Source organism: Grammomys surdaster, unplaced genomic scaffold, assembly GCF_004785775.1.
Source record: "Grammomys surdaster isolate TR1022 unplaced genomic scaffold, NIH_TR_1.0 126298, whole genome shotgun sequence".
Lineage (NCBI taxonomy): Eukaryota > Metazoa > Chordata > Mammalia > Rodentia > Muridae > Grammomys > Grammomys surdaster.
In genome coordinates this window covers 7,635,136-7,657,925 of record NW_021621098.1, presented here as the reverse complement: position 1 = coordinate 7,657,925, position 22,790 = coordinate 7,635,136, and the positions used below count along the sequence as shown (strand labels likewise).

Genomic DNA, 22,790 nt, shown 5'->3' with positions numbered 1-22,790 from the left:
TTTTAAACAACTCAATTAAAAAAAAAAAACAACAACCCTCAATCCAAAATAAAGTAAAAATTAATTTAGGGCACAGGTATGAAAGTTTGAGAGTAATATAGTTCATTTCAGCACTGCAAACTATATAATGGGCAGGTTGTGCAGGCATGCTTCTGATGACATGGGAGGTTTGTGAGGTTGGGGCCAGCTTGGGCTCCATAGTCAGTTCCAGGCTTGTTTGAGCTGCTTGTGAAGTCTGTCATCATTCCTTCATCTAAAATACCAGTTCCACATTGTTTCATCTGCTTTATTAAGATGGGAGGGACAGTGTCTTCTTATTTATTGTCAGACTTCAACTGTACCTAGGAGATTAAAGTAGGTGTGCTTTAAGAAAAAGATCTAGGTGAACCAGTAATGACTACCCTTCATTGCAGAAAAGGCATGTAGTTTTAGAATACAGTCTATTTTAGAAATGTGGAACTCATCTTTGGTTTGTTTGGTCATTTATCTCAATTATTTTGGAAACTCAACTAAGTAGGGGCCCAGGAGTGGCAGCATGTGCTAGTGTGCCAGAAGTGCACTGCTGGCAGGGCCCTTGTGAAGCCCTCACGCTCTTAGGGACAGCTGTGACTAAGTTAGCTGACTAATTTACAATTAATAAAACTTAATTTTACTCATAGATTTTTTTTAGGGGCGTAGAAAATAAATATAAAAGGGAGAGTTGTTTTGTTTTGAGATGAGCTTTCCTCATGGAGTTTAGTCTGGACATGAACTTTTGATCTTGCTGATCAGTTTCCTGATTCCTGGGGTTATAGGCACATGCAGCTCAAAAGTAGTTTTACTGGACTTCTACCAGTTCTTAAGACGAATGGGATTCATTTACTTTTGGATTTAGAACAAGTTGAATGCCAGTTTGCCTCATAACACTTAACACCTTGAGGTTCACAGGAGCATTCTGTAACACATACATAAAATTCTGTAGTGAAGTATATGTATAACTCAAGGGGAATAGCTATTACCTAGTCTGTGTAGCCTCTTGTTAGCTTAGGTCATGCCTTGCCATGAGTCAGTTTGCTGCTGTGTTTTTAAAAAGTGTTTTGGATTTTGGAATTACACATAAGAAACTGGCTTGTTTCTCTTCTTGAGTTCCCTCCCCACAATGCTCTCCCACTTCTTGAGGCACTTTTCCTAACAAAGCCCCTCTCTGGGTTGCAGTGGGAAGTCTCTCTTCAGATTCAAGGCCCCATCATGCTGTCTGGTATGATGCTAATTAACATCTCTCCTGCTTGTTCTCCTGATTTAAGGCCCAATCAATTGGGCACCTCCCATGGTTGTGGAGCACACTCTCCTAAATAAAACTCATTCTGAAAGTGGAAAGAGTGTGGGCATGTCACCCTGGATTTCACAGGATTGTCTTCTATAGACCTGGGTCATGCTTCTCACTTTGAAACTGAATAAGCAGGAGTTGTGCACACTATAGGTGCCTGTGGGGACAGTTCTTTGTCCTCTCAGAATAGTGGTTCTCAACCTTCCTGATGCTATGACCTTTTAATATCAGTTCCTCATGTGGTGGTGACTTCAGTCATAAAACTATTTTTATTGTTACATAATAACTGTAATTTTCTACTGTTAGGAATTGTAATGCAAATATCTGATGTGTAGAAGATCTGATATGTGACCCTGTGAAAGGGTCGTTTAACCCCAAAGGGGTCTTGACACTCAGGTTGAGAACTGCTGTCTTAGACCATGTCTTTATCCATGTTTTTTTTTTTTTTTGGTTTTTCAGACAGGGTTTCTCTGTGTAGCCCTGGCTGTCCTGGAACTCACTCTGTAGACCAGGCTGGCCTCGAACTCAGAAATCTGCCTGCCTCTGCCTCCCAAGTGCTGGGATTAAAGGCATGCGCCACCACCGCCCGGCTTTACCCATGTTCTTAAGTGTGTCCCCACACTGCTGTCTTGTGTAGACAGGGCTGCAGTGATTGAATCATATCTTTAGAGGAACTAGGAACACAGCAGCATTTTCACCACTGAACTCTATAGATTTTATTCTAATAAATGGTATAGTTCTAATTACTGTGTGTATTTGAAAAAGTATAACAGGAGGGAATAATTTATCTGGCAGAGAAGATAAGATAAGGTGGAGTTGCAGATTAGTTTGAGAGGTTTCCAGACATTTTCTTAATGTGAAACACTAGTTAGCTGAAAGTAAATGGTGTGTGTCTATACTATTGAAACAGACTTTACAGTCTTTTAAATATTTAAAATGTATTTCTCTTGGAATTATTTTCACTTTTGCAATTTAATAACTTGTATCTTGAATCCAGCATGTCAGTGGGAAATATACCCTAGATGTGGGGCAAGGGGAGGCTTTTAAGAGTACTGCTTGTAATCATCAGTCCTGCCTGGATTCGAATTTCAGTGTGTCACTCTAGGCAAGTCACTTCTCTGAGCCTCAATTTCTTCATCAATAAAACAGGATAATAATACATATTTTAGGATTGTTGGGAAAGTTGAATAAAATGTATGTAGGGCACCAAGTTTGGTAAAATAGTGGCTTTTATTAATAACAACTGATATTTTAGTTAATTTAGCATTTCTCAAGAATAAGAAATGGAGAATATACTAGACAGTCGGTAGGTAATAAAGCCTTGCCTTTGGTTAAATATTTTAATCATAGTTTGGACTTGAGTACACAATGTCTAAGAACTCTCATCTTAAAGGAAATAAGAAATAGTTTATTCTACAGCCATTTTTAGAAATCATGGCCTGGGAACACAGATTTAGGTTGCTGTAAATTTCAGATTCCAACATGGGAGCAGTTTCATGAAATGTCATTGTTTTTACAAAACAGAGAAAGTCATAAATCAAGGCAAGTTTGCATTCGTGGATACATCAGAGAGGCCATTGTGGTGAGATGGAGTTTCTCTTTAGCTTTTAGGTTGTAGAAGTCAGTGGTGTAAGTTCCGAGGCCCCAGCAGGCTTGTGTCTACTAGTCACAAGGCCTTAGTTTTGACATAGAGGTGTGCAAGGAGTATAATTAGCTTTTGGATCTGGGATCGACAGTAGTGAAATTCTAATCAGTCATTCTCTGAAGATAGAATTTCTTTTCAGGAGTTTCATTCATAGACTCTAGGCGGCTAAACCTTTTTGTAACATCTGAAAGACTTAAAGTTCAATGAGTGTATAAGGCATAGAACTAACTCTTTGAATGATGGTAACACTTTGCCTTAGTAATAAATTATATTTGAATAATAGTATTGACTTTTTAATTATTTTTTGATGTTAGAAATCTTTTGGTTTGTTGTTTTGAGACAGGGCTTCTCTTTGTAGCTCTGGCTATTCTGAAACTCAATATGTAGACCAGGCTGGCCTGCCTCTGCCTTTTGAGTGCTTGGATTAAAGGCATGTGCCATTATGTCCAGTTTGATTTTAGAAGTCTTTGAATTTCATGGGTCTCTAGGTGCCATGCTAGTTTACTGTAGATGTTTGTTTTTTATATCTGAAAAGTCTGAGAATTCGTTACGTAATCCTTAAGATATCTAAGTAGATAATCACTACTACTACTACTGCCACTACTTTGCCAACTTAGATATTCTTATCTCACTTTGAGTGTGCTTCACGTACTGAACTGCTGTAGGGAAACTTGAGTTTGTTGTCTTTTCTGTTTATAGGTTTAATATTTTATCTTAATAATTTGTGAGTTGTTTGAGTTACTTTTTAATGGTTCTCTTAAGAGCTTATGTTTTATTTTTGTATTATTGATTTCTATACTGTATTTAAATATTTCCAAGAAAAGTTGTTAGCTGTATAAATTCTTTGTTGTTGAACTTAGCTTAGAACAGATGGTCATTTGAATTTTAGTAGAACGAGTCAAAGCTTTCAGCAGCCTGTTGGTTTAATGGTGGCAGGTGTCTTCATAAAGCGTGGGGGAAAAGAGCATTGACTCTCCAGGGGAATTCGGCATGCTTTTTAGGTTTTATTTAGCCATCGGTTTTTGTCTTAAAGTTAGTTGTGTTCTCATTCTAGGTCCCACGGTGCCCAGCTTTGTTTATTTATTTATTTATTTTTAAAATTCTCAGTTTGAGTCTGTTTCACAGCTGTTCAGTGGCTTTGTTGGCATTTGAATTGTGGGAACCAAGAAAGGATTTAGATGTGCTTTTGTGTGCACTGATGGTTTTCCTAAAGTATTGTTTCACACCATGAATTGTAAATTGTAGAAGGTTGCTTTTTTTCTTTTTCAGTGTCAGTTGTCATTGTGTGTTTAAATGGATTCTTTTAAAGAAAATCTGTATGCAGTTTATGAGCTCATGAATGCTATCATTGTACTTTGTAGAAAATGAACTTAGAGATGAAAAATATATAGATAAGATAGTAGTTACAAACTGCTTTTCTGTTGAGTGGAGACTTCAGGATAGAATTTTCCTATTCCCTTTGTTCACCTGCCTCATCGGCTGCACAGTAGCTGTAGTGGGTGTTGACTGGGTCAGTGCATTTTACTCTTGGGATAGCAGACTAACTGGAGCTCTACTCTGGTCTGTTCAGAAATAACCATTTTGTGGAACTGTTACTGGAATCAGCATGCTGACATTTTTGACCAGCTTTCCTGCAATGAGACAGAGATTGCTGCATATGGTATGGATAATGTACTGGAGGAATGGCAATGTCTTCATAAGCATGACATAACTCAGTGTAAGGACTAAAAATTGCAGCAGCAGCTGTATACCCTCTTACTAATGTAACTAGTTGGGAAGTTTAGATTTTTGAGATACCTAACATCTCACAGTTTCATTTACCTGTCCTGGTTTTCCAGGTGCTCTTAGCATTAACACATCCTCAGTGTACATTCTCTGGAAAACTGCAAAGGGCAGTTCCATAACAGGTTTTGGTAATTTTCTTTCTAGTTTGCCTATGGGAGTATATTATATAATTTTAAAAATAAAATGTTTCATAATAGATATTTGCAAACTAGGTAAAATATTTTACCATGGCAACATTTTATGTGTTTTAAAACTGAATAAAATGTTATAAATAAAATAAATAAAATAAATAAAATGTTTGTGGGTTAATATAGTTTGTATGCATGTGGCTCTATATTTTCTACATCTGTTAAGTTTTTGTCTTTATACAAATAATTGAGTATATCTGTCCCTTTAAAAGATTTAAGTGGTTTGAAACAGTTTGAAAGTGTCCTCAGCAGAGGTTATGTCAGGGTATTTTTTTCCTCGTTAGTGTTCAATAAACCTGAAATATATCTTTACTTTTACTTTTGATTTTTATTTTTGATCTTGAGACAGAGTTTCACAATGTAGCCTTGGCTGGTCCATAACTTGCAATCTTCTTACTTCTACCTGGTGAGTGCTGGGATTATGGTGTATGTATCACACCCAACTTTAGAATATTACTTTTGAACTATGTCAGTTTCAGAAATAAAATTGTTCTTCATTGTTTTTCCCCTCAAATTAGAAAATAAACACCAATATGCTTCTAATAAAGTTTTAAAGCAATTTAAAATGTAAATAATGGAATGTGGGGGCTGGGGAGATGGATCAGTGAGTCAAGGGTTTTGCTATGCAAACAGGGGGACCTGAGTTTGGATTCTTAGCATCAATGGAAAAAGCTGGGGAAGCCAGTTTACATACATGTGCACAAATGTGTGTGTGTGTTCAGTCCACATGTAGGTTCTGTGATTTGTTTTATGCTTTAAACGTCCTCCTTAATTGTAACATTTGCCAGTTAACTTTTGTTCATTTTTCTTGTTCCTGTGCTACTGGGAACTCAACCCTATGGAGCATCAAGAGGGTGGGCGCGCTCCCTACTACTGAGCGATGCTACTACGATGCTACTAAACTTTACTACTACTTTCATGATTTTCTTTTCTTTTCCTTTTAAAATCATATTTAACGCTTTATTTTTGGTACATTGTATTGTAGGAGAACTATAACAAATACAAAATATTTTAACTTTCTTATTAGGTTACTGTGGTTACCTAATAAATTATTCTGAAACCGAATGCAAAGTGATTTATGAGCTGGCTCCCATAGATCAGAAATGTGGAGGCAGCACAAGAAATGTCTTGTATTCACAAGTTTGAAGCTTCAGCTGGGCATCTGGTTGCAGTCAGGAATTCTTAGGTATTTCTGTATAGGATTTTCCACCATGCACTCCAACCAAGCTTGAGCTTCAGGCTCAGCTTTGGCACCCCTGTGAGTGAGAGCAACCAGCATGGGGGGGGGTTGTTGGGGAGGCAGCTGACATCTGTATAGGCTTTCATGACCTCATATTACAAGTGACACAGTGTTTATAGTGGAGTGTCAGTGTCGGCTACTAAGAGCACTTGGGATGGGATCTAGATGAATGTGACCATTTTTTGAAAACAAAGGTTGCCATATTTCCTTCTTTAAAAAACACTCCATATCTCTTCAGTAATATAATTAGTATAATGCATATCTAAAACAGAATGCACTGATTTTAGTATTAAGATCTGTGTATTTTTCTTTCTTTTTAAAAATATAGTGTGTGTGTGTGTGTGTGTGTATGTGTGTGTGTGTGTGTGGGGGGGCAGCCAAAGTACAACTTGGGTTAGTTGGTTCTCTCTTTCCACTATGTGAGGTCCATGGATCTACCAATTTAGTGATGTCCTCAGGACTGCTGCAAGTACTTCTATTTACTGAGCCATCTCACAGGCTCTAAAACCATGCGTTTAAAAAACTTCATAAAATATGCTGTGATTCTTGGCAGTTATTCAAAAAAATTCTCTTTTAGGAAAACTGATATTTTTATTGTTCTGTACCAGATAATTATGATCCTTCAAAAATATCCATTGGTGAACTTGAGAATTTACTGATAAAACTTGTGAGTGAATATGTTTTCATGAACTTTTGGTAGTAATGACAATCGAAATAATTTCAGAATGACAGGTGCAGTCCCGACCCTTTGATGTAAACACAGAGACCGTGATGCTGTGTGTATTGATAGATTTAAGTTGTATAGCTGTGCTCCTGGGGCTTTACGTTTCAGATTACATTCACTTAGATGGGAGTGTAATTTCTTTGGGATCTGTGGCTGATCTATAATCAATATAGTCAGACTTATTTTGCAAGTGTCATAATTAACTGTTGGGAAGTGGAGGGTGGGTTATCTACTAGCCTGGAAAGCTGTTGTTGAATGGAACTAGGAAGATAAATGTATCTGGGTCACCAGAGCTTTGGGGAAAACCTTGAGATGCAGTAGTAGTACTGAGAAGATGCTAAGGTGGGCTTAGTTGATGTATAAATGATCCAGTATTCTCAGAGGAATTAGGGATTTTAAGTATCAAGTATCCTTTGGAGAACTGGGCTTTAAAAGTTCCTACACTTCTGTTTAAAGACTGTAGGATTTGACTAGTAGGATATGTAATTTTGATCACTAATTTTTTTGTTCATGTAAAGGACCTAGGACATTTAATGAATTGTATTGTTTTGACCTTCATTTGAAAGGAAGTGTTTTCTCAGTTTTAGGTGATACTTGCATAGTTAAGATCTCACATAATTTAAACTGTTTTTGTGTAATCTAATACATTATGGAATTAAGGTCTTAGATACGTAATTTAAGTGTTTTTATCATTTACTATAATACTGTAAATACACAGGTCAGAAAGTATGTCTGAACTTGTTAATTCCGAGTCTAACTCTGTAATTTATCTTCATGTTCTGATTCTGTTTTATGGTCCTGCTGAAGTATGAAGCCCCTTGTGCTTGCTCTTCTGAGATGTCTTCCTTTCTTTGAAAGTCATACGAATCTGTTATTCCTTCTGGTTTGCTTTGGTGCTGGCAGTTGACTACATAGATTCTGTATGCTCTGCTACATGGTATGTCCTCAGCACTAACCAAAACATTATTACTGCTTTTTGGTTGATAGCTCCCCAATTTCCCTCTTCTCCTCCCACTTCCCTTCATTCTCTTTTCTTTCTTCTCCATTTTTTCTTTTTCCTCTTTCTTTCTCTCTCTCTCTCTCTCTCTCTCTTTTCCTTCCTTCCTTCCTTTCTTTTTTTTTGAGATAAGGTCTCCCTGTATAGCCTGCTCTGGCCTTGAATTCAGGCCTCCTGCCTTGCAGTTCAAGTACTAGGATTCTGCCATCTCTTGACATTACAGAGAGAGTAATATTTGAACCTGTCCTGCCTCCACTAGGAGGAAAAAATATGGAGAAGAAGAATTAACTCAGTCAGTGCCTTAGGATTTCTATTGCTATAAAGAGACAGCATGACCATGGCAACTCTTATAAAGAAAAACATTTAATTCGTACTGGCTTACAGGTTCAGAGGTTTAGTTTATTATTGTCATGGTAGGAAGCATGGCAACATGCAGACACATGAGGTGCTGGAGAAGGAGCTGAGAGTTCTGTATCTGGACCAGCAGGCAGCAGGAAGAGGGAGTGAGCCCTTGTGCCTGGCTTGAGCTTCTGAAACCTCAAAACCCACTCATAGTGACACTTTTTCTCTTAACAGGGCCATGTGTCCAGATCCTTTGAAATAATGCTGTTCCTATGAGCCTGTGGGCTCATTCAAACCAACAAAGTAAAGCATGAGTACCTGAATTCTATCTGGAAGCCATGTTAAAATGGTATGGCGGAGTGCTTGTAATCCCAGGAGTAACCCTGGGGCTTACTGGCTAGTCAGTCTAGCCTAATTAGTGAGTTAGAGACCAGAAAGAAGCCCTTTCTCAAAGGAAGTGGATGGTATTCCTGAGGATGACACTGCACTTTTCTTCTGGCCTCTCTATGCATGCACACACACATACACACATATCCATGGGCCTCTCTATGCATGCACACACACACACACACACGCACACATACACACATATCCGTGTGTTAAAAATACATGTGAAACAGTTAGTAGACATTGATGTCCACTGTCGTCGTCTTCTTCCTTTTGGTCAAACATTTGTGAAGTAGGAGGCTGAGGGGTTATGCATGCAATGTACTTGACATTGGAATGTCACACTCTTGGATTGTCCAGTAACCACTTCAGTTCACTGTTAGTCTGTGCTTTCTCCTTCCACCTTCCCCCCAGCCTTACTTTGGTTCAAGCACAGGCTTGTACTTGAGTTCAACTTCTTGTTTGGAATCTGGTTATCTGGATATAGGACATAAATATTACAGTTTCTTTCTTGTTAGGGAGTAGCAATAATTACTAGTTCTTTTAGAACTTAATAATATTACTATTTTTGTCCTGTAATTCTTGCATGCACAGCACATTCTTGGAGTTTTAGTGCATGCCGCCTCACCACTAAAGAACAGTGTGCCTTCTCCAAAGGAGGCTAAAGTTTTCAGAGTAAAAAGACTTCCTTTCTTTTCTTTAATTATGGAAAGCTTCCTAAGTTAGACAAAATACAGAATAAGAGAACTCCATGTTACCCACGGGGTATCTTTAGCATGGCTGATCTTAGTTATCTAAGTCCCACCTTCTACTCTGCTTGCCTCTAATTATTTTGAAATGTGTATAAATATCTTATATGCAAATACTTGAGTAATGACAACTCTCTAAAGAACACAAAGATAAGCATGAGCTAGCTGTAGGTCAACAGTGAGTTCACCTTCTAGGATGTCTTGTAAAGTGGCAATCCTGGTGTCATGATCCACAAACCACTTAAATTCTGGTTTCAATGTATTGAACAGTGATAGTAGTGCTGCAGGGTAATAAAGGAGGATTGTCCCCCACTTTTAAAGTTACTTTCAATAATTTGTCATAGTTTTAGTGTATGTTTCATTCTTATGTGAGCAGTCTGAGGGAGGTTATAAGTTCATAACAAATGTATTGTTTTCCATTTAATAGGCAAATTTGATTGCTCATATTTTTAAAAGCATTTTTAATTGTCTGTTCATGTGTGTGTAGTGTGTTGGTATGTGTGTAAAATGCACCAGAGTCCAGAAAAGGATGAAAGATCCCTTGGAGACGGAGTTACAGATGGCTGTGGACTGCCTGACATAGGTGCTGGGAACCAGATATAACTTCTCTGAAGCACGCTTTATGCTCTCCATCTCTGAGCCCACTCTTAGCACCAGTTGCTAATCTTTTTTTTTTTTTTTTTTTTTAATGTTTTTTGAGACAGGGTTTCTCTGTGTAGCCCTGGCTGTCCTGGAACTCACTCTGTAGACCAGGCTGGCCTTGAACTCAGAAATCTGCCTGCCTCTGCCTCCCAAGTACTGGGATTAAAGGCGTGTGCCACCACCGCTCGATGGTGCTAATCTTTTATATATATTTAGTTTGTGGTATAGATTCACATGTGTCACAGAGAGTATGTGGAGGTCAGAAAAGAACTTGTGGGAATTGTGTTTTTCCTTTCACTATATGTGACTTGAAGATAGACCTCTGGTTCTCTCAAAAATCCTGAGGGGTTTTTATTTTCTTCATGTATGTGTCCATGTTTGTAACATGCATGTTTTAAGGTATGTGGACACACATGTGGATGTGGAGGCCCAAGATTGATACTGGAATGTTCTCCATTTGTTGGGTCAAAATCTGTGAAGTGAATCCAGAGCTCAAGTGATAGAGGCTGGTCTAGCTAGCCAGCTTGCTCTGCATCCACATCCGAGTACTGGGGATCATGTCCAAATTGTGGTCTTAATGTTCTCACTACTCTCTTCACTGAGCTATCTTCACAACCTCTGATGATGGGTATTTATAGTCAGAAATGTTTAATTGATGGGAAAGAATTCTTTGTATTAAGCCCAGATTTCCATTTATGGATGAGAGCTAGGCAAAGGCTATTGTGTAACTGTGTAAATTATCTAATATCTATGCCAATAAAGACACAGGTATAAACTGAGGTGAAAACCTGCTAGCTCATTGAGGTATCTTTATCTTCTTAACTATATACAACTATTTACAAACCTGGTTCTGCAACTAAACTCTTAGCTCTTTAGAAATCTCTCTCTATGTTGTTCTACACAGAGGGCTCCTTAGCTTTCTTTCCTAGAATACGGTTTTACCCAAGTCCTACCAGCTGCTTCTCTGTTTCTGCAAGCCCAAAGAGAAAAATCCCTATCTCTTATCTGGATTTTTTTCCTAAAGAGAAGAGAGAGGGAGGGAGAGAGAGAGCTCTGAGGGGAGGGAGAGCTTGTGCTCTGGTCTCTTACAAAAGAAGTCTCTAGCTCCTTCCTTATACTCTTTGCCAGCTGAACCATGTAACCTTCATTGTGTGGCAGGGGCCCTAAGCCAAATTAGGGGGGCCAAACCTATGGTGGAGTAGCTCAAGGTCATCCAGCTGGCTTTGCCTTGCCTTAAAAGGAGAAAACATAACATCTCTCTCAAGCAATTTGTCTTAAAATAGGCAGAAACTTTCCATTCTTAAGCATTTCCTTATGTAGACTTTTAGAGGCACACCCAAACTGTATCTCTTCAGGACACACCTAACTGCAATATCTGACAAATGCAATATGTATTTAATCTTTTATATTTTGCTAACAATTAGGCTTTCTATGTACAATAATCAAATATCCTGTAACACTATTGGTTTGTGTTTTACTAATAAAATAGAGAGTAGAAAACATGTTTAGTTTATGACTCATTAAAGTATTGATAAAAGTATTTCAGATCTGTCACCTCAAAATTAAATGTATTATTTTTCCTTGTCTTCTGTTAAAACAACCTGTAATTTATGCTGTTGCGTTTTTCCCAACACAGTAGTGCACAAATAAGCGTTTGGGAGTGACCAAAGCATGTGATTGTTTCCGTAGGCATCAAGCATGATGGAACTATGTGTGATACCTGCCGCCAACAGCCAATCATTGGCATTCGATGGAAATGTGCAGAGTGCACCAATTATGATTTGTGCACTGTTTGTTATCATGGAGATAAACATCATTTAAGGCATCGCTTTTATAGAATTACCACACCAGGAAGTGAACGGTAAGGGAAAGAATTTTTTCTTCATAACTTTGTTTCATCCTGTTAGCTTTAAATGTAGATTAGGAAGTAGCTTTTGACAGTTTAGATTTAGTGTTGGGGAAATGAATAGCAGGCTAGACATGGATTTGGTTTGATTTGTGAGAAACTCTGTGAAGGTAGAATTTTATTATATGCGCCTGTCTGCCTTCCTTTCCTTCCCCTTTCCCTTCCCCTCCCCCATTTCGTCCCCTTCCACTTCTTTTTCTTCCTGGACATGATCCCACTGTATAGCTCTGGCTGGCCTTGAACTCAATACGTAGACTAGGCTGACCTCCAACCACCACCACCACCACCACCACCACCACCACCGATGATCTTAGCTAGTTTTTCTCTAGCATGGAGACTTGGCATTGCTGATCAGTTGGAAATGCATGGGCAGCCCAAAACTTAATAATGTTTTCTTGTTCTACCCTTTGTTTTATAAATTTCTATCCAGTGACTACTTTGGCCTGCTCATTGAGTCGACAGACACTAAGGGTAGGGACTGGAGACAAGGATCAGTTGGTGAAGTGCTTGATGCACAACCATGGGAACCTATGTTTGAATACCCAGCACCCATGGAAAACTTAGGCATTGTGTTACATTTCTGTAATCCCAGTGCTGGGGAGACAGAGATAGAGACAGAGAGCTCTGGCAGCCCATCTAGCTGAATATTGAACAACAGAGTCAATGAAAGATCTCTTCTTAAAAAATAAGGTGGAAAAGTGGTTGAGAAAGACAACCAACATTTACCTCTGGTTTCCACATGTGCATACACACCTGCACACATGCATACAGGAGTTTATAATTTAAGAGGAATGATGGATCATGAATGACTGACATGTGATGTTTGAGGGTATGGTAGGATAATGTTTTAGTTTTTAGGAGCAATGAAAAGGGCACAGTGGGATACTGGATGTGGATTTTTAGGACGGGGAGTCCTTTCTTAGTACTTAAATACAGCCAGCTAGAGAGCCACGGCTAGGAGTAATAGGGTAACAGAGTTTTGAGTCACAGCATCTCATTGCAAACTAAGGTCCTGCCACTCAAACTGAGTACTTTGAAAAATGTTGTTTTTGCTTTTTGCTTACAATTAAAATTAAAGAATGATATATTTTTTAAATGAATATAACAATAAGGTAACATTAAAAAACCAAAAGTCTGAAATCTCTGAGTAAAAATTGACATAGATGAGAAAGGGGCAGATGGCTTTGGAGAAAGCAGCTGACTCAGATAATTAATGGAGGCATTCATTATAGTATAGTCAGACCTGTGCCTTAGACTCATTTCTCTGGCATACATTCACAGTGTGCTCACCTTTCACAGATTCTTAAAGACACCTCCATCCCCACTCCGAACCCAGCTGACTGTTCTTCACAGCATTTGGCAAACGCAGAGGATCTACTATTCTGTGTAGATAGATCATGCTCTAGGAGACCAAAGTGCTGCCACTAACTGTTCTTCCTAAGTCAGAGCCGGTGTGGTTTGCCCCTCGTCTGGAGATGCTGTCTGCAATAGGCCCTTACAGAGGATACTTGAAGCCAAAGCCTGAAGTGCCTAGACTAAATTCCTGTTCTGATTCCATTTCTTTGTAGACCCTTTTTTTTTTTTTTTTTTTTTTTTTTGGTTTTTTTGAGACAGGGTTTCTCTGTGTAGTTCTGGCTGTTCTGGAACTCACTCTGTAGACCAGGCTGGCCTCGAACTCAGAAATCCGCCTGTCTCTGCCTCCCAAGTGCTGGGATTAAAGGCGTGCGCCACCACCGCCCGGCTTCTTTGTAGACTCTTATGAACATGAGCAACATCTTTTTGTTATGCCTTGAGTTTCTCATTTGTAAAACGGGTAGTGTAGTGTAGTGTTGTCTTTCTTTTAAGGCACTAACACTTACACTCACGTGAATGCTTTTATGTATAGATTACTGTGACTTAGTTTTATAAGATTGTGAAAACAAAACTTTTATTTTTAGGGTTCTGTTAGAGTCTCGTAGAAAATCTAAGAAGATTACAGCCAGAGGAATCTTTGCTGGTGCCAGAGTGGTGCGAGGTGTGGACTGGCAGTGGGAAGATCAAGACGGAGGCAATGGGCGGAGAGGAAAGGTGTGCACTTCTTAAAGGTTCACCATCTGCTCTAGAGTATCGTGTATTGAGAAGATTTCTATTGCTACCATAAACACATGTCTTTGCCCATTTATTTCCATGCCAGGAACAAGTTTTTAAAATATTCTATTTTTTTTCCCTTTTGGAAGAAAGCAATGTTCCTGCTTATTTGTGTTCCTGTTTCTTGAGAAGGCTGTTAGGTGGGTTTTACTTCAGGCTTCAGGTTGCTACTGCCCAGATGTGCCTTCCTGAAGATTGCATTTTTGGACCAGTCCTTAAGTAGTACCTCATATTCTTGATTTTCCTGCTACTAAAATTTTATCTGAGGGGCTTAGGGTGTAGCTCAATGAGAGAGCCTTACAGTGTTCCTGGATTTGATTCACAGAGCTGTTGAAAAGTATAAACATTGTATCCACATGTTTCTATTCTCTTTTCTTTTCTTTTCTTTTCTTTTCTTTTCTTTTCTTTTCTTTTCTTTTCTTTTCTTTCAAAGGCCTGTTAAACTACCTTTTTTTTTTTTTTTTTTTTTTTTTGGGATCAAACTAAAGCCCTTGTACACAAGAGGGGGGTGGTCTATGGCCAGTATTTGGGTATGTTGCTTATATTTATTTTGGATTTCATGTTCTTTTAGCTGATAACTAATAACATTTAGTCAACAAATATTACTGTACAGGCTCTTCTGTGTTATATTGGATAGTCAGTGTACTGAAATGAGTAGCACTTGGAAACATACATGTCAATCACTCTCAGATCCACTACTGTTTTTTGAAAAGCTTGCTTGGGAATGTATTGCTGTATAGTACTAAGCTCCCCATAGCCATAGTTTTATAAATAGGATAAAGCATAGTATACCCCCTTCCCATGTGTATGTGTGGGAGAAAGAGAAAAGACACCTTAGCTAGTGTTGGTATCAGGGAATGGGTGACAGAAGGACAGATGGTGTCATTATCTGTTCAAACAAACAATACTCTTGATACCCTGATGTTTGTAGGTCAGGCATAGTGGGCATTGTGTTCTCAGGTCAGCAAAATACACCAGCAGAAGAGATCTTTCTTTTGTGTTTGTGACACAGGGTCTCTGTGTAGCCTTGGTTACTCTGGAATTCGCTCTGTAGACCAGGCTGGCCTCAAACTTTACAGAGATCCACCTGCCTTTGCCTCTCAAGTGCTGGGATTAAAGGAGTGTACTACTGCCTCCCAGCAGTGGAGAGCTTGATGATAAGAACTTTTAATGTGTTCAGCTATAGTCTGAACCATTATACCATCTGGCTATAGTCTGGATGTGCTTGGTGCCTGACTATCATCCTGCAGGCTCCTTTTTTTTGCCCCTGCTATTTTTCTGGACGCCTCTCTGCCTCTCTGCCTCTTATTCTCTGTCCTTTATGTTGTGCACACTCTTATCTTTAGGTAGATCACAGCTTTAGAAAAGTTCATAAGAGGAAAAAAATTAATATTTTTTTATTCTGAAAACGACTTTATTCTTTCCCACAGTTTTGTAGGCAGAAGATTAGATGTAATTTTTGCAAAGGGCTTTGTAAGGCAGTTGCTGTGAGGCCCTCCAAAGCCACATAATTGGGACGCTATGGGACTTGGCTTTTGTTCTAGTTTGCTTTCTGTTGCTGTGACAAAACCAGCTTGGGTTTAAGAATCAGTGGGTCGAGTATTGTGTCTGTGTGCCCACTATAGGATACTGTTCTAGCTGGGGTAGCCTGCTTTCTTGTCAACTGAGCAGCTCAGTTCCACTAATATTCTTCACAACTTTTGGTACTAACTAGAAAATAGCCTTATCATTTTTAAAAATTTTAAATTATGTATTGGATAATTGGCTTAAAAGAATATGCTGTGTTTTTAAAGGAATTTAAAATTTACATTATTCATTTTCTATTAATACGATTTCTCTGTTTCCTAATTTAAACTATTTTACAGTGATTTTAGAATGTACCTCATAGCTCTCAGGTAAGGTCAGGTGTGATGACATACATAAGCCTGTAATGCAGACACAGACTTGGGCGGTCACCCAGGGCTAAGTTCTGACAATTTGTCTCAACCCCAACCCTTTCCCAACCAAACAACATCAAAAACACCAGGCTGGGAGTACAGTGCTTGCCTAGCTTAGCCCAGGACTAAGAACCACACGGGGGAAAACAAAAGAACAAAAACAACAACAACACAATTATGTAAGTTGGATGGGTGGTACACACATCCTGCAGTCCTTTCCCTTGGGAGGCTGAGGCAGGAGAATTTTGAGTTTTGAGACCAGGATGGGCTACCCAGGATATTCTATCTTAAAAAAACATAATAAAAGTTAAAATTCTGGTCAGCAAAAGATTTGCCATGAGCTTTCAGCTTTAGAGAGATAAAAGTGAACAAGGCATGATGGAGAGTATTTCAGGGGGATTCCTTCTGAGGGGGTACTGTTCCCCCTCTTTTGTTTTTAAAGCCAATTTTTCAGAGTTCTTGTAAAATCAGGGCAGAAGCGCCAACAGTCGCTCCTTCCACACTCAGAGAGTCATGAAGTCCTTATTTAAGGATATATAAATCTATATTAATAATCTTTTGTCAAAGGACTTTTATAGCACCACTGACAATTAATCAGACTATATATCGATTAGAAATAGCTTTTTCTACTTTTTGTGAGATTACCTCTCTTTTGTGAATTAACTGTTGAGGAAATTAGGGTTTACCTCTCTCTTGAGAATATTGAACAGAGATTTAAATTCTTTTGTGGAGAGCTTAAAATAGGATCTTAGCTAATTAGCAACTCCTAGAAACTTTTGAAATTAATTTAAAATAAGTAAGCTCGCTCTCGCGCTCGCTCTCTCTCTCTCTCTCTCTCTCTCTCTCTCTCTCTCTCTCTCTCTCTCTCTCTCTCTAAGACCCTTTATCTGTGTGGGTTTGGCAACTGCAGATAGACTCAAAGCAGGGTAACATATCTTCTGAAAAATAGCAGGGAGACCATAACTCAAGCAGTGTACCATATCTTCTGAAGAATAGCAGGTAGATCATAATTCAAGGCAGTGTACCGTATAGGCCATGACATGTTTCAAGGCAGAGGCCAAGAAGATTCTGTACTTTTCTACCACCTGGCCCCTCTTACTTCCTCCCCTTGTAAAACATGCTATAAAAAAGCATCTCATGTTCAAAAAAAAAATTAAAAAAAAATTCTGGAATAATTGTACTTTATTGATAATTCAACAATGCTAAAAGTGATTTTTAGCTGATAGGCAAATAAGTATTTTTCTTGATTTTGTTATATTGATTGATAGGTGAAAAGATTTTTAAATTTTCAGTATAATTAAAGCATTTAACCTCTTTCCACTTTTTAAAAAAATTTTTTTTTTCACCCTAAATTTTTATTAGGTAACGGAAATCCAGGACTGGAGTGCATCCAGCCCACACAGTGCAGCATATGTTCTCTGGGATAATGGTGCTAAGAACCTTTACAGGGTTGGCTTTGAGGGCATGGTGAGTAGTGAAGAAGCACATCAGTGAGAACTGGGCTCATGTGTGTGCACTGCTGTCTGAGGAGCCAAGGGATGCACTAGGGCAGGAGATCCTTACGCCTGGTACCTCACAGCACTGTGTGTCTACACTGCTTAATTGTAAACATGCTTTTGTCATAGTCAGTGCTTGGGCATCGTACTATAAATTGCACATTTCTTTGTAATGTAACTGTATTGGATTTATCTCTTAAAATCTAACAAAAAAGATAAGAATTATCTGTAGGGTACTCTGGAGTAGACCTGGAGGCTAGTATTAAAATGAGGTTGTTTCTGTATTCTTTGCTATAGTAGCTGATAAAAAGTTTAATTATTTTTAAGGAAGTTTTTTAAAAGTATAGAGTTGATGATTAAATGTGATTATCTTGTGGCACAAGCAATCCCAGCACTCCAGAGCTGGAGGCAGGAGGAGCTCAAGTTCAAGGCCATCTTGGGCGTGTAATAAGACTTGTCTCAAAATAAAAAAACAAGATAAAGCAAGAAAGTGACTCTGCCTCCGTAGTGCTGGGATTAAACGTGTGCACCATCATTGCCCAACTATCAAATGCTTTATCTTTTTATTTTTTATTTTTATTTTTTGGTTTTTCGAGACAGGGTTTCTCTGTGTAGCCCTGGCTGTCCTGGAACTCACTCTGTAGACCAGGCTGGCTTCGAACACAGAAATCCATCTGCCTCTGCCTCCCAAGTGCTGGGATTAAAGGTGTGAGCCACCACCGCCGCCCGGCCCAAATGCTTTATTAATGTTAAATTTTATCATTGGATACAGGGTCAGTTAATTTCCTTTCCTATTGCATATTCATGACTCTCATGCCTCTCCATGCTTTCAAATTGTGAGGTTTTTTAGGATTCCAACTGGCTAATACTTTGTTTAATGTGAAGATGTATATGCTGTGAGGATTCAGGCAGTTAAATGAAGAACATACAAGTTGATGGCTTACATGGTTAATACTGTTACTTAATGAGATGTCTTTTGAGGGTTACTTTTCCCTCTCTATTGCTGCAAGCAGGTTAGCAGCCAGTATGCTTGTATATGTTTTTATGTATTATGGATGTATTTCCTTAGGATAGATATCTAGAGGTAGAATTACTGAGTCAGACTATTACATTAAAGTAACTAATCCCAGCCTCTGTCCGGGTCTGAGATGAGCAGTATTTCATGGTTATTGGCAGGATAGGCTGTTACAGAGTTGGGTTCTGTGTGTATGTTATATGGTAGTCACTTATTTATACCAACTACTCTTGGACTTTTTTTTTTTACTGTATCTTTTGTTTGTGTTTTCTTTAATTCACTTCAAAAGCTTCATAAGTAACACCCAAGATTGCCTTAATGTCCACATTTCTTGTAACACGTAGTCCTAGGTGTCTTCTCATTCAGGTACTTAGGTAAGAATATGTTTTCGTATAGAAAGAAGTGGGAAGGCACTTAATTAACCAGATAAGTGGGGAAATTACTTGTGAAGGAGCAAAGGCTGGGTTTGGTTCTATTTTTCTCTGCTTCTGCCGGCTGCTTGGTGTGATGTAATTTCCCTTCTTACTTGTATTTGCCTTATACCTGTAATAAACATGTGAAAGGGATCAAATATATAAGAGTTGGTTTAATTTGGGTAAAGTTATTTTAAAATTTCAAGATGTTGTACACACCTCAGATATTGGGTATTTCTGAGAGCTTATTGTGTGCCATCTGTTTTTGAAAGTACTGTAGTGGACCAGAGCTGACTATGGCCTTTAAACTTAGATAGCTGAAGGTACATAAGGTCTTTCTGCAGAGATGTTCTGAAAGTAGAGTTGACTTTTGGCTGGCTCTCAGCACTGCCTCTGCTACTGGTGCTAAGTGGAGCTTCTCTGCTTCATACTGTGCCTTACTTCGTTTTAATGGATGACTTTTCTGGTTTCTTTTCCTCTTAGTCTGATCTCAAGTGTGTCCAGGATGCCAAAGGAGGTTCTTTCTACAGAGATCATTGCCCTGTGCTAGGTGAGTTAACAGATAAAGAAAATTTCCAAATAATGAATCAGGTTCATAGAACTAGTATAGTATCTCAATTGGACAGGAAAAATTGATTATCATTAAAGTTATGTAGAGAAATACTTAGTTTCATTTTAGTTTTAAAACAGTTATTCCTTTTTATGATTTATTTAGACTCAAAATGAGTTGTCATGTCTTGGGAATGTACTATTTGTGTCATAATGTATATTTAATACACTTTTAACTGAACTTACACCATTGAAATTTTTTGTATAGTTCATAATAGTGTTGTATCTCCCATACTACTGAGGAAATAATTTGACAATTTTATGATTATAAATACCTCACACTTACTATAAGACTAATTTCTTAGTAAAAGGACAGCTTCAAGGTCAAGGTAATATAGTAAATATAATTCAAGGAACATAAATGTTTTTAAAGAATAAAGAAGCCGAATCTGCTTTCATTTACAAGCTGGCTGTTGTTGCATGTTGTGATGGGTCCCCAGTCTCTGTCCTCCTCCCTCCATGTGTGTGCTTTCATTTGACTTGCCTTTTTGTCAAAACGTGCTATTTTCTTTCAGCATGCTTTTATTTCTTTTTAAAGGAGAGTGTAGGAAAATGCACATGCTTTTGGCGACCTCTTACTTTCTTACTTTCTTTGGTGCCTTTATAAGGAAAGTGTGAACTCAACATGGACATTTGGATCCCTCAGGGGGGTGTTTTATGATTTTTAAATCTTTATTCTAGAATCTTTATTTTTAATTGGCCTTAGACAAATAATGCAGATTTTGTTTGTTAAAATTACTAAGCACATTTGAGGAAATCTAGATCTCCCATTTAGATTCTATATCTAGTTACTATGGTTACCATGGCTCTGGTACAGTGCAGGAATCACCCAAGCAAACTGAATGTTTTTATCTTTCAGAATGTTGTGTTTATTTTTATTTACTGTATATAAGTACACTGTAGCTGTCTTCAGACCACAAGAGGGCATCAGATCCCATTAAAGATGGCTGTGAGCCATCATACAGTTGCTGGGAATTGATCTCAGGACTTCTGGAAGAGCAATCAGTGTTCTTAACTGCTGAGCCATCTCTCCAGCCCCCAGAAGTCTATATTCTGATATAGGATTGATAGTCTTTTATAGATTTTGCTTCTACTTAATTTTTATAAGTGACGGTATTGTAAGAAATGTCTTGTGCTTGGTTTGTGGAATGCAGATCAGGCCCAGTGCCTTCCGTCTGCCTGACGAGGGGCAGCGCTCCATGCCCCTTGGCAGCTTATGAGTTATGTTGATTTACTTTTTTTGTGTTTGATAACTCTGTTCTAAAATCTTAGACTCACATGATTATAGTTAGTTTTCGGGTCTTGTTGCATAGCATGGTGATTTTAGTTAATAGTAATGTCTGTTTTGCATCTCAAAATAGCTAAAACAGAGAATTAGCAATGCTTTTATTATAAAGGATAAATTTTTGAGGTAATGGATATGCTTATTCTTATTTGCTTATTATGCATTGTATGTATCTTAAAATATTATTGGGTATCTATGAATATGTACGATTTATCATGTCATTTAAAAATAAACTATTTGATAAAAAATGTTTAAAGGAATATTATGAATAGCTGTTGGTCAATAAATGGGATAAACTAAATGTAAAAAACAGACTCTTACACAAAAACACTATAACTAATTAGAGAAGATGGAAAAAAAATGGAAAATGAATGTAGACCTCTGTCTTAGCTAGGGTTTCTGTTGCTGTGATGAAACACCATGACCATAAAGCAACTTGGGGGGGAAAGGGTTTTATTCATCTTACACTTCCAGATCATAGTCCACCATTGAAGGAAAGTCAGGACAGGAACTCAGATAGGACAGGAACCTGGAGGGAAGAGCCGTGGAGAGGTGCTGCTTACTGGCTTGCTTTCCATGGTTTGCTCTACTTGCTTTCTTACAGAACCCAGGACCATCAGCCTAGGGATGACTCGACCCACAATGGGCCATCACCCCCACCCCTCATTGGTCACTGATCTACTAAGTGCCTTACAGCTGGATCTCATAGAAGCATTTCCTCAATTGAGGGTCCTTCTCTGACAACTCTAGCTTGTGTCAGGTTGATACACAAAACCATCTAGTATAACCTAACCAGTCCAGATAGCAAGGTGTAGTGATCACACAAACATGGGTGCAGTTGCATACTGTAGTGACTGCCTTTTTTCATTCATTAATTGTGTTTGAAATTACAGGTGAGCAGAATGGCAACAGGAATCCTGGTGGATTGCAGATTGGTGACCTGGTAAATATAGACCTTGACCTAGAAATTGTCCAGTCTTTGCAGCACGGTCATGGAGGATGGACCGATGGCATGTTTGAGACTTTAACTACAACTGGAACTGTCTGTGGCATTGATGAAGATCATGACATTGTAGTACAGTACCCAAGTGGCAATAGGTTGGTACCGATTCCTGGGTTTTGACGACAAAGTTAAAACACAGAGATACGAGCCTTAAAGAAAGCAAGTAATATGCTGAAACTCAGAGTTTATTGAACTTAGTTCTTAAGCAGTTGATAACAGATTCAGAGTTTGTGGCTAAGACATTGAGAGCCACACGTGTGCATGCGCATGCCTGCGTGTATTCATATATTTATGATAAAAAATTTTTTTTTACATTTAAAATGCTGTGGCACTTGTAATCTCAGCACTGGGGATATTGAAATAGGAGGATTATATCAGTAGATATAGAAATATTTTAGAACACATCATTTAGGTCAGAAAAAGACATAAAAGGACAAATGTAAGGGAGTAGCAAGCACTATGTAGAGGGAGAAATTAAATCCATACTTATGTGTTTAGGTGCTGTTGTAAGACTTACGTTTTACAATGTGATTTTGGGAGATAAAGGACATTGGCTGATGAGAAACAATAGAATTTTGTGTATCATTCTTTAATCCTGATATGCAGGATATCTAATATGCAACTCCAAAAGCGTAGTGACCCACAGGTTGAGAAACACTGGATTAACCACTGAGCCATTTAACCAGCCCCAGCCCCAACTTGCATGGTTCTTGGGGCAGTTTTTTTTTTGTAGTCTGATCTTTTAGATGCTTATTCCAGATAAGCACATGGATTCTGAACAACTCACAAAATGCAAATAATTTGGGAATTTCTTTGACAAGGTATCTTTTTTTGCACTGAGTTCACTGCGTAGTTAAGTGGAGTGTGTTGTGTATGTTTTGATATATTGTTTGCTGAGATATTGAGTAGTCAGGAAGATGATAGTGGCACGGAGAAATGCTTATGTAAAACAAAGAAGTCAGAATTTTGGATTAGAGACATGACTCAATTGTAG

General features: G+C 38.3%; 1 protein-coding gene across 2 annotated transcripts in view; it reads left to right on the top strand.

Moving 5' to 3' along the window:
- The window catches only part of Mib1 (mindbomb E3 ubiquitin protein ligase 1), a 93,144-nt gene that overhangs the window by 8,787 nt on the left and 61,567 nt on the right, over positions 1 to 22,790 (top strand). For both annotated transcript variants that reach the window (XM_028759512.1, XM_028759513.1), the window contains exons 2-6: positions 11,695 to 11,866; positions 13,849 to 13,978; positions 17,338 to 17,442; positions 19,383 to 19,449; positions 21,687 to 21,891. In XM_028759512.1, coding sequence (XP_028615345.1) covers positions 11,695 to 11,866; positions 13,849 to 13,978; positions 17,338 to 17,442; positions 19,383 to 19,449; positions 21,687 to 21,891 — 679 coding nt within the window. The remainder of the gene's footprint in view (positions 1 to 11,694; positions 11,867 to 13,848; positions 13,979 to 17,337; positions 17,443 to 19,382; positions 19,450 to 21,686; positions 21,892 to 22,790) is intronic.